The sequence below is a fragment of the Mus caroli genome, unplaced genomic scaffold (assembly GCF_978045245.1).
Source record: "Mus caroli unplaced genomic scaffold, Mus_caroli_1 scaffold_3, whole genome shotgun sequence".
NCBI classification, from domain to species: Eukaryota; Metazoa; Chordata; class Mammalia; order Rodentia; family Muridae; genus Mus; species Mus caroli.
The window spans coordinates 130,968,333-130,981,107 of record NW_028227258.1 but is presented as its reverse complement, the minus strand read 5'-3'; the positions used below and the strand labels follow the sequence as shown (position 1 = coordinate 130,981,107).

General features: G+C 46.2%; 1 protein-coding gene across 2 annotated transcripts in view; it reads right to left on the bottom strand.

Moving 5' to 3' along the window:
• Positions 1 to 12,775, bottom strand: part of Slc7a14 (solute carrier family 7 member 14) — a 105,850-nt gene that overhangs the window by 52,990 nt on the left and 40,085 nt on the right. For both annotated transcript variants that reach the window (XM_029474776.2, XM_021158661.3), the window contains exon 2: positions 2,228 to 2,682. In XM_029474776.2, coding sequence (XP_029330636.1) covers positions 2,228 to 2,531 — 304 coding nt within the window. In that variant the 5' untranslated portion in view covers positions 2,532 to 2,682. The remainder of the gene's footprint in view (positions 1 to 2,227; positions 2,683 to 12,775) is intronic.

The window sequence follows — 12,775 nt, the reverse complement described above, 5'->3', positions numbered from 1 at the left end:
CTGTCTCTTTGATCATCTCTAGTCATGTCTATAATGATAACCCTTTTAGAACTATAAGTCTGTGATGAGTAATTTCTGTTAATAAAACTTGGGAAGAATTGCAATCACCTTGCTAGTTTCAAGTAGTCAGATAATTCGTTCATGTGAAAACTTTATTTCAGTTTAAAGGGACAGAAGTCCTTTAGTCTGCATAAACCCAGTTTATTAGAGTTTTCATGCAGAAGAAAGGGTGATTCCAGGTCAGGGGAATATGAAGAGCTAATGGCGAGGATGGGTCCTGGTGGATCTTTTCTTACTAAATGAAAACGGTCAGATAAGAGCCAGTATACTTGTTAGTTTGTAGTTTATCTTGTTCCTTCATGGATGAAGAATAAATATTAATATTTAATAGGGAAGAAAGGTACTATAGGGCTTTTCTTGTGATGCTGAGCACAAGTCACTGAGCGCCTGTCCTATATTAGAACAAACCCTCTCTCTCCCCTCCCCTCCCCTCCCCTCCCCTCCCCTCCCCTCCCCTCCCCTCCCCTCCCCTCCCCTCCCCTCCCCTCCCCTCCCCTCCCCTCCCCTCCCCTCCCCTCCCCTCCCCTCCCCTCCCCTCCTCTCTCTCTTTTCTTTTTTTTCCCTCCCTCCCTCCCTCCCTCCCTCCCTCCCTCCCTCCCTCCCTTCTTGTTTTCTGTTGACCTAACTCTGGCACTCTGGGAAGATACCGTGGCCCACAGCTCTAGAGAAAAAGAAGGAAAGGAAGGAAGGAAGGCAATGTCACAAATCGTCAACATGTAGGTCTCAGCGTCCTGCCTTTGAAAGGGTTGTTTGACCCTGGGTCTGGAGAGCAGTGGCTGCTGAGCTCCCTGTAGGTGATGGGTTCCCTGAGGCAGGCAATCTTTTATCTCTACAACATCACTAAATCTCTGTGCTTGGCTTCCTTCTCCTTGTTTCCCATTGCCATCTTGAGGCTCATCAAATCCCAGTGATGTCAGAGCAGTTGACTTGCTGAACAGCCTTTACTATTATTCTACACTAGTTGTGTGTTCTGTTTCTCCCCATCTTCCAAGGAAAAGGAGAGTTCAAACTGAAACAGAGGAACATAGGGGAATTTCCCCTAGTTATTTGATTGGCTGATAAAGACGACAGGAAGCTAATCACTGGGACATGGAGGCGGGATCTTCCAGGCAGAATAGAAAGAGAAGGGTCAGACGAGACAAAGGCAGAGAGAGAAGATGGAAGGAGAAGGAGATGAAGATGAACCAGAACCACGTGGCTCGAAAGAGTCACACGTAGCTAGGGATTTCACAGATGGGTGATAGAGCAGTGTAGGGTACATTTGCCCAATCTAGGTGTGAGGCTTGTATTTATATCAGTTGAGTTTTGTGTTCTTTGCACAGGCATTTTGGGGTAGGAGATTTATCCTTATAAATCTGGCTGGTATATTGTAAGTCTTTAATGTTATCATTTCACGGGGCTAAGGGAATCTGAGCTAGCAGTAGCTGGCTTTCTGCAGTCCAGCCACAGGGGTGGATAGCCTGGGAAGTGCTAGCGGTGGCTCCAGGCATTTCAACTGTTTGGTCAGCTTGGCAAGCAGAGATGAGAGAGCTAGCTTGGGAGCAGGGGTTTTTGACTGGAAAGGCTTGGCAGCAGGCTGGCAGAGGGAACCAGGGCAAGACAGCCGCTTGGGACTGGCTATGGGGGGTGGGAGAGACCACTAATGCTGGTGACTAGCCAGATTTAGCATAGTTCATTAAAAAAAAACCCTACGTGTTACAGAGTAACTAGAGCACAACAGAGAGTAAGAAGCTGAGAGATCAGAAGGGTGGGTACCAGAATAGTTGCTTGTATTGAAAACCACAGAAAATGGAAGCTTTTACAACCAGGTCAAAACCTAGTCTCCTATCTACCTAGTGTTGGAGACGAAAAAAGCAGACAAGCTGTTTCACTTCCCCCAGGTACAGCTCGATACTTACTATTCTAAAAAGGGCTGGGGAGATGGTGTAGGGGAAGGGTGTCTGTCGATCATACTGTCAGCATGGGTTCCCCAGAACCATGGTGGCAGGACAGAACTGAATTGCACAAATTGTCCTCAGGCACATTACATAAAAATATAAATAAAAATATATAAATAAATAATATATAAAAATATAAATAAAATAACAATAAATACTCTACAAGAGTGGGGCGAGCACTCAGGGCAGTGAATAACCTTGCTGCGGGACCCCCTTCCCTGGACACATACCTGATAATATAGATGCAACAGCAGCAATGATGAAGGACACGATGACCCCAGGCCCTGCCATCTCCTTGGCCACCAGGCCAGACACCACATACATGCCAGTGCCCACACAGCTGCCGACTCCAAGAGAGATGAGGTCTACAGTGGTGAGCACCTGGGCTAGCTTGGTACCATGCGCCGAGGTGGTCCCAGTTCCCTCCAGCATGGACTCCACCGGTTTGGTGCGCAGGATCCGAGAGTGCATTGCATACCAGGCGGCCCCCCACTGTACCCGCCTCGGGTCCAGTGAGGCCAGAAAGCCACTCATCTTTAACAGTAGGGTTGCAGTGAAGGTTTGCTGATAGAAAGGACTATGGGAGCCTTAGCGGATGATCCTGGAACTCATGGAGCAATTAGTGCTTGTCCTTTTATGAAAGGCCCAGTGGAAGACACAGCAGCCTGGTCTTGGGCACAAACGTCTGCAAGAGAAATACAAGAAAGAAGATAAGAACTGTGGGAACAAACCATAACTTGGAGACACATTTGGCATGCCACCACGAACAGGAAAGAGACTGTCCTTTGTGTTTACAACATGTGTTCTCCCTTCCCAGTCCCTTCCTATATGACCGCCGGAAGCTTGCCCTGTGTCTCACAATCATCTCAGAGCCGGGCTTATTCTAGCACTGAGTGTAAGCTGTCTGCTCTCTCCATGCTCTATTCAGTCTTAGAGTTCAGGGGCAGGTAAAAAGGCCTTCTAAGGAAGAGAGGGTTTTCTTTGGCTTTTGGTTTCAGAGGGGAGAGTCTATCATGGTGGGGAGGTTTGGCATCAGGCAAAGAAAGCATGGCAGCAGGAAACTGGTTGAGTATGCTTTCAGTCACAGACAGGAAGCTGATGGAATCACCTGACAGGAAGCAGGGCAAGGTTATAACATCTCAGAGCCTATTGATGTACTCCCTCCAACAAGGCTCCACCTCCTACAAGTTCCATGGTCCTCCCACATAGCACCACTAGCTGGGAATCAAATGCTCAAATACATGAGCCTCTCTATGAGGGACATTTCTCATTCAATCCACCATACCTATGGAGGACAGGTGGATGAACCTATTTCATTAGGTCTACCAGGAGCTAGGCTCTGCCTCTACAACTCCAGTAGCAAAGTCATCTGCTTGGTGTTAATGTAGGTCAGAGCAGGCATATAAGGAGCTGAGGACAATAACTGGGTCAAAGGAAGCACTCAGCTGCCTCAACTCCTACCTACTTCTTACTTGGCACTGGCAAGATTTGATCTGTGATGCAGGGCTTTCTTTTTCTTTTTCTTTTTCTTTTTCTTTTTCTTTTTCTTTTTCTTTTTCTTTTTCTTTTTCTTTTTCTTTTTCTTTTTCTTTTCTTTTTCTTTTTCTTTTTCTCTTTCTTTCTTTCTTTCTTTTTTTGTGAACACGATATTTTTATTTGTAAAAAACAATAGAATGTAAAATTAGATCTAAGTTTCTTAATGATGAGCATGCCACACATGGGGCTGCTTTGAATTTGGCTTTCAAATAAAACAGAAAATGTTTTGTGTGCTTTGGAGGGTTATATGGTGAAGACTTCTAATGACATTTGGGGCGGGGGTATGGCTAAGAGTGGAAATACAGAGGATGGTGTCACACATCTCTGGAAGAGGTTCCCACACATGTTGCTCGTGGCTTCACCATGCTCACATGCAGCCCCTTTCTAGGAGCTGGCAGTTGAGAATGAGCATATATTCATCGAGTGTTCACTCAATATGTTAGCTGTTTTGGTCATCTTGACACAAATTGGGTCATCTGGGAAGAGGCCACTTTAATTGAGAAAATGCCTCCATTAGAGTAGCTTGTGGCTGGAGAGATGGCTCAGCAGTTAAGAGCACTGAGTGCTCTTCCAGAGGTCCCTAGTTCAATTCCCAGCAACCACATGGTGGCTCACAACCATCTGTAATGGGATCTGATGCCCTCTTCTAGTGTGTCTGAAGACAGCGATAATGTACTCATATCAATAAAATAAATAAATAAATAATATTAAAATAAAAAATTTGTAAATACAATTTATACTTAAAAGATTAGCTTATAGGCAGGTCTGTGGGCATTTTCTTCATTGATGTTTGATACAGAATATTGACGTAGGAGAGCCCCGCCCACTGTGCATTTCTTTAGGCCACTTTCTTGGGAATTCAGAACTTTATAAGATTCTGGAAAGAAACTTTGAAGTCTATGAAACATTGATTCAGAGCACTGCACTGGTGAGCCTGGTCTATTTACACAAAGTTCCTGCTGACGTAACCCACAAGTGTTACTCATTTTGAATCAGGGTGTTGCTAGGTAGTGTGGCTGCTGTTGAGGCTGGCAGTTCCCCTGCAACCCTGTCCTGACCGCAGCTGTGTCATGACACCCAGCCTGCTAACATTATTAATTAATACTACTTAGCACTTAATGTTGTGCTTATCTCTTCCCGAAGGCTTTGCAGGCATCGGCTAATTAGGAGTCAGGTGAAATGTGCTAGCTTAGTTCACAGGACTGGGGTGACATCCCTTCCGGTTTAATTTACTCCTGGAGTCTGGTGTCTGTATTGTGCTCCTTCTCGGTCAGGTCCAAGTTCTGGACACAAGCCAGCATTCCTCAGGAACTTGTGAAGCCAGTTCACCTCAACCAAAGAAGCCATTTCCTGCTGACTGGCAGGAGGGACCAATGCCTGTCTGTGGTTCCTACTAGTGTTATCAAAGCTCATGCTGGCCTCCAGGATTCCCTCAGTCTCACGAGCACACGTTACACATTTCAGAGCCCATGTCAGCATCTGTGGTCTTCTCATCCTGCTCCCTACTCTAACCATCTCCAGCTCATGGGCTCCACCCTGCCCCCAGCTACTCATTTCTCCTTATAACTCCGCTATTTCGGCTGTGTTCCCTTCTCTGTTCACCATTCCTGCTCTTCTTTTTTGTCTTACCTCTTTCGCTCCTCTCCTCCCACCCCCATAGCCATGTCTAGTCTGCTGACCATGCTCGGTTTACAACTTTGTCTCTGTGCTCTGGACCCTTCCAGATGCCTCTTGTTGGACTCTCCATCATACAACAAAAACTTTCCTCTTAATGAGACTTTTGAGTGTTCATGTGGTCAGTTTATACACTACTTCCATATCCTCTTGCAGGGCCAGGGCCTGGGTGCTTGACATAACCTGATGAAAATGCACCGGAACCAGTCTGGTGAAAGACCTGCAGTATGGGGTTGTCTGTAAAGGCAGCATGGGGCCACTGGATGACCTCATTCAGTGAGCACAGTGAGATCGTGGCTTCTCTACCCGTCCACTGCAGCTGCTATGAAAAGTTTAGCAAGGAGGGAAGGCCATTAATAAGAGACCCAGAGGTGGAACAAGTCCCTCTTTGTTTCACAAGCATAGCTGAGGCAGTGACTATCCTGCTGTAACCTAACACCACAGAGCAGCAGTCCGGGGTCAGGTGACTGAGAGGTGACCTCATGCTTTGAGCAGGCCTGAACTTTAACTAGCCAGGATTTCCCTCATTTGCACAACCCTTACTTGCATGGCAGAGATTGCACAGTGGAAATGACATGTGTGGTGGCTGTCACTAAGCTTCCAGAACTGTAGTCCCCCAATTCAGACTGTTTTCCTTCGAATAGTGTGAAGTACACGCCAAGGAATTGCAAACAAGGAAACTTTCCCTAATTACAAAAGAACTCTTCCCAAGCAGACCTCCCACGCCCCCTTTCCCCAGGCTGTAGGGAGTACTAGAATCTGCTCAGCCTGCTTCTGCCTTGAAGTGAATAAACTCTTCACTCTCAACCTTCCTACTGCTGTGACCCTTTAATATAGTTCCTCATGTTGTGGTGACACCCCCCCCCATCATAAAATTATTTTTGCTGCTGCTTCATAAGTGGGATTTTTGCTATGGTTATGAGCAATAATAGAAAGAGCTGTGTTTTCTGATGGCCTTCGACGACCCCTATGAAAGGGTTGACCCTGAAAAGGTCGAGACCCACAGGTTGAGAACCTCTGTTGATGCTGCTCTAGAAAGGGACTTTCTAAGCCATGCCGATGCTGTTACCCTGTTACCTTGGTGGCTGTCCAGTCAGCATACTACATTTCGTTGGAGAATTATCAGTCCTTTTGTTAGTAGTGGGCTGGACAGAAGTGTAAAGGCTATGGTGTATAAAGTGTGTAAAGGACTTTACACAGTGTAGAGTGAGTGGGATACAGCTGCTACAGCGAGATACTGGAAGGCAAAGTACAATTGTCTTGTCAGCCCTGTATCAGACACTGTCAAAAGAACATTAGAGAAACAGACCAGGCTCATCAGGGAGGCAACAGCCTCTATTTGCATGCCATACTCTTGGTTACAAGAAATTGTAACAAAAATGTGGATAATTAACTAGAACAAAGGGTGAAGGTGGCAAGAATTTCTTCCTGGCTTAATTCCCTTCAGGCAATTGCTCTGAGCTCATGCTTTCTTGTTACAAACAGGGGTTTAGGGATATTTCCTTTCTTGGTAGGAGAGAACAAAATGTACAAAAGGAAGTGAGCTTTTAGGTGACTATTGAATATCCATATTCATTAAGCACAGATTATGCTAATCAGAGAGAGTTGTTGTTGTTTTTTTTTTTTTTGAAGCTTCCCTGCTGTGGTCCTTCCAAGATGAGCAATAAAGGCATGTTGTGCTTTCTCTAGCACTTGAATTACTGTTCTCAAAATACTTCACAGCTATAACTAAGGCGTGCCGCGCCTGGGGAGGAGTCATTCTGGTTTTCCTCCTGTGTTTGCCTGTTTGTGGCTCCAAGTCAGATGATGGGAAAAGCAGGTTTGTTTCAGGACAAAAATGATTATGGATCCGAAGCTTACTTGATAAAGAGGTTATAGGTAAGTTTAGTGGCTAAGAGAGAAAGAAAATGTAAACTAACAAAACAGTAAACAGCCAAAACCCAATTCTCCCAAATGGGAGGGTTTATGTAAATCCTTTCATGACAGTCGTTGGGGGCACATCTGGGTAACAGGGAATCACTGGTGACAGAGGCTACCTCTTCAAGTGGCTTGCCTAGTACAGCTATTACAGACAGAAAACTTCCAGCAATTTCCTCAAGCCACATGGTATTACAGTTGGGAGGGAAAGCTGCCTGGTTTGGTAAGCACTGCTTAGTGCCTGCAGGTCTAAAGACCCCTTCTGAGGCCCCTTGCACCTCTGTATCTCCGGGTCTAGGGCTAACCTTCCAGCCTCACAGACTCTCCAAGGGGCGGAGGTTCTGGCTCCTGACAAATGGTGCAACCTAAGGCTTCACATTTCAGCTTTGCCATCCAGCTCTGACATCTCTAGAACAGGACAGTGTTGGTACCTAGTTCGCAGCTGGGGTGAAGAGCAGAAGAAAGGCATGATGCCTTTGGTGATGATGCATATTGTCAACTGTCATCTGCCGTGGCTCCTGGTGCTCCCTTTGTCCCCTCTCAGACCTCACTCCCATGCTGCCCTCCCCAGGGTGCTCTCTGAGAGCCCTTGGCCTGCCTCCCAGGCCTCACTCAGTATGTTTTCTGTAGAAGCTTCCCAGGTTTCTCCTGGTTGTAGACTGCACACCATGCTATTTACTCAAGGGACTCAAGTAGCCTTGTGCAGCCACACCTGCAGAAACCAGCTTTCTCACCCCTTACGTTTGTTTTTTCATCATGGCAAGAGATTAAGGTGGAGAGTGAGGTCACAGGATGGCCACAAAATGGCTGTCACATCTGAAGACTCACCCACTAGTAGGAAAAAACTGACCCCCATAAGTTCTGACTTCCTCACATGTGCTGTGATACATGCACCACACACACACACACACACACACACACACATACACACACTAAATACATGTGATTTAAAATTACCATATGGAAGAAGTCATTGGCAGATAGGAAGACTGGAGAGTCTTCCCCATCAAGATCCACATGCAATAGGTAAAGTCCAGGTAAACAGCGACCTATGAGGGCCCAACCCACAGGACCGGGTGCTATGGGGTGTCTAGCCTATTGGTTCTGTTCCACTTCCTATCTTGGAAGGAAATTCTTTCATAATAATCAATTAGTCTTGTTTTTGGTGTAACTCACACATCTCTGCTCAATCTTTTGTTTCAGTACATAAAACCCCAGAAGCCCCAGTAGGTACCCACCTGGCTCTGATGCCCACTAAAAATGGAGAAACACCTCCATTTGTCTTCCCATGGCCTTGGCTCTTACCACCCAACATGCAAACACTTCTGTGGGTGCTTAGGACATGGCAGATCCCCCTGCATTATCATTCTGACTCTGAAATCATGGTCCCTTCCGACCTTGGTACTTGTGGCACCATGGCTCCGTCAGCCACCCTGGTAGTAGGTTCTATACTGAGAGCTTTGCTTTGGTTGCTTATCTTTCCCTGACACTCCCACCATCTGTGGTTCTTTGATTTTATCCCAGCTGTAGAGAGACTTGCCTCTTGGTTGCTATGACTGCATTGGGTGGCCAGATAAAGGGTTGCTGTATCAGACTCTTATGGTCTGCTTAGCCCCACCAATGATGCCCTAGTACACAGCGGGCTTGAGTTCTACTTTCTTCTATTGTTGACAGTATTTCATTCTGTAGCTGTAAAGATAAGGGATAATCTGTTTCTTGGATATACCTTCAAGTTTTAGAAGGCAAATGACATCTTTTGGACCTTTCCCTAGACTACACATCCTTAATATATTCTGTGACCAAACGTACATCCTCATGTATCATAACTTTTGTTTTACAGAGTCGTATCTCTTTTTTAATTTTATCTCTGCCTTCCTTCTTTCCTCCCCCTCCCTCCCTCCTTCTCTTCCTTCCTTCCTATAATGTATGAGTGCTCTGCTGCATGTACACCTGCATGCCAGAAGAGGGCATTCCCCTCTTCGTCAAATTCCCTTGTAAGTGGTCATGAGTCAATATGTGGGTGCTGGGAATTGAACTCAGGACCTCTAGAAAAGCACCCAGTGTTCTTACTGCTGAGCCATCTCAGCAGCCCCATAAGTTACAACTTTAAGACAGTTATGTTCATATTGGGCACACCAAAGCTTATTATGGTGGATGTTTTCTTTGGTCTACAAGAGAATGGTAAGGAGAATTTTGTTGTTGTTATCTATTTTGTTTTTTTGAGACAGGGTCTCACGATGTAGCCTTTGGCTGGCTTGGAACTCACGTAGACTAGACTGGCCTCAAACCAACAGAGATCTCCCTGACTCCTCTGCTTCCCACGCACTGGTATTGAAGTTGTATGCCGCATTGCTAGACTATAGGAGAGATATTTTTGATTACTCTGGCTGTGTGTGTGTGTGTTTGTGTGTGTGTGTTTGCCTATGGATGCATGCACATGTGCACTCATAAGTATGAATATGAACAAGCCCCTCCTAAATTATGCTATGTTGGTGCCTGACAGGGTCATCTGAATGTACAATTGGCTTCAGTGCTGGGGTTCCTGATTTTCTAACTATCAATATTCCTAATATGCCTTTGCTAGGTGCTTAATTCATCAAACTTACATGAAAAGTTTTTCTGATCATCTACCATATTATTTAACAATGTACACATCATATTGTTCACAGAATCTCAGAAACAACTGACTTTGTTTTGCTTGGAATCCCTTTAAAGGGGATTTGAATGTATAGCAAGAGTTCTTGCTGTGGCAGCTCTGTGGAAGAGCTGGTACCATTTCAGCCTCCTGTTCAGTCCTTTTAGTTTCTTTCTCTGTTTCTAAAAGTTACTGATTGATTAATCAAAGTCTGCAGTGATAACAAACAGCTCCAGATTTGAATAGATTACACACTGCCTCTTGTCTCCTGCTGGGAATCTATTCAGAACTGTGGTTTTGAACAAATCTAGACTCTAAGCCCGCACCCCAAAGTCATGTTATACCAGGAGTCAGACTGAAGGAAACATCTGCACGTGACATGTCCTGTTTCCTGGAAATGAGATATGGCTCTTCTGGCCTCCTCTGGCATTTTCAATGACACTCTAGCTAAAAATGTCATGTGACGAAGCTCTAAGTTGGTGGGTGGGATGGATTCTCTAAGAGAGTCACAGTGCTCTTCTGAAGGAAGATGTGACAGATGTAGCCTTGACTATTCACGGGGCACAGTAATGGATTTTTCTTTGTTTTATTTATTAACTTACTTTTACAATTAGGTCTCATGTAGCACAGGCTGGCTTCAAAGTCATCATATAAACTGAGGATAGCCGACTGTCTTCACTCCCAAGCCCTGGGATTATAGGTGCAGTGTATGCCGCCATGTCTGTATTTTTCTTTCGAATTCCTGCCCCTCTAACCCCCACAAACCACATCCCAGGTGTTAACAGAAACCTGTCTGTAGAGGACCTCCAAGCTCAAAGAGAGCCGGCTGTGCTCACTCCTGAGCATCAACAAGGAATCCCATAAATATGTAAAGACTGACTTCCTTTAATGGCTAGCTTTAACTAAAAGCCTACAGACACTCAGCACAACAAAACAAAACCCAGCTAACCTACCTCTGTTTGCTCGAAGTAACTAATTCTCAAAGGGTGAGGGTGAGGGTGGGGCTGGGGGTTGGGGTACTTCTGGGGACAGGTAATCTTTGTGTCCTGGGACAGTATTTCTACTTATGGGTTTCCCATTCTGCCCTGTTCATCAGTACTCTAGGGTGGACGAGGTTATCTTAATGTTTCAGGAGAAACTCTGGCATCTTTTAGGAGAAGCAAGAAGCTTGGTTAGAGATCTAGCCTTTTGGCAGTGAGGGGCTGCAGTCTCCTTAGACGCCTGACAGTCTGATACCACTCTCTCTCCCCACCCCAGCTCTCCCTCCTGCCCCAGGGTTCAGGCCTCTGCTGGGTCACACATCCCTGCCACAGCCTGAGCCTGACATCACCTTCCCCTCCCAGTGATACCAGCTCCAGGGGCTTAGAGCGCTTACACATCATGTGTTAGTCACTGTGCAGATGGTAGCTCGAATCCAGAAATGAGCAATGTCTCCCATTTCCCTGGAAGACCCTTTTTAGAAAAGACAAACCACACAGGAAGTCACTTGATCTTACATTCTAGTGTAATGAATTTAGGAATTTATATTAGAATAGTGTTGCAGAAGTGTTTAGCGAAGTCCTATTATGTAGTTAAAAATAGTTATGATGCACATCAATTACCATAAGATGTAGAGAACCATAAATTTACACAAAGGGCTCCAGGGCCACAGGCTCTGTTTGTCCTCTGGACCCTCTCATTGGCCTGACAGCTGGAAAGCAGGTTAGGACTGAACCTATCAAAAACTTCCTTGCTGTCTGGCTGGATTGATCAATAAGAGGGAGAGCCAGCAGGAGCTCAGGAGAGTGGGTGAGAAGGTGAGTGTTTGATCCCAGCAGCCCCTGCTGTGTGTGTGGCTGGATCCACTTCTTACACCCGGCTTCTTGCTAGGTGGCTTCACCACATGGCTCCTCTTTGTCCCCCAATTCCCTCTCCTTCTACCTTTTCCTTGCCTCGCCTCGCCCCACCCTCCCCTCCCCTCCCTTTCCCTCCTTCAGACCTCTTCTTCCCTCCCTCCCTCCTCCCTCCCTCCCTCCCTCCCCCTTTTCTTTCTCTTTGTGACAGAATCTCCAGCTATCTGACCACAGCTTCTTTGGCCTTTCAGCATGGACTCAATACCACCGACCCTCCATGTTTGTGTTAGAGAGCTGTTCAGATCACACCTTTACCCCATGTGTCACTTCAATCTCGCTGAGCTCCAGAAGCCAGTTTATATCTACTTGGGCTGCATGCCCATCTCATCACGTCCTCACACCAAGTCAGAAACACCAACTGGACTCCTAAGACACCGAGGAAGAGTGTACTTTACAGAAAGCTATGAGACATCACTGAGAAATGCTATCACAAACCCAACGGAACCCAGTCTGTGAGCTCCCTCTTAACGCTCAGTCGTAGTCCATGATTTAAAACAGTCCAGGGCTGTCGGTTGACAGTTCTGAGTCTTCAGGAGTCTACAGGCAGTCTGTCTCCTTCGCGTTTCCAGCTTGGAGCACTTAGCGGTCACCTGTGCTTCTTGTGGTCCTTCCACTGTCAAAGCCAACAGCACAGCAACTCCTCTCCAATCTTCCTGCACCTCTCTTCTTCTCCTCCCTCCCCTTCTTCCTCACTCAGTGACTGACTCAGGGCACTGAGCACACCTAGGAAATGTCATTCTACTAAACTGGATCTCCAGCTCTCAGAAGTAGCCCAGGCTAGCCTGTACCACCCTGAATCCTCCAGTTTCATTCTCATAGGCACAGTGATGACTGTCAGGGTCCGTCACAGCCAGCTCCGCCCCTTTCTTATAAGGCCCTTGTGTGTATATCACGGCCACTCGATCAGCCCACCTCAAGCTCTCTCTCTGACTTACCAGCTCTGCAAACTCCCCTTATTATATAAAGCAGCAGTTACAAATCCCTTTGATAGGACATGAGCTTCTATGGGGACATGGGAGAGCTTTGTATTCGACATGCAAAAGGACCACTCTTTTCCTGGGCTTCTTTTACTTCCACGAATCTCCTCTCTCCTCCCGCTGCGTAAAACAGAACCAGCTCAGCCT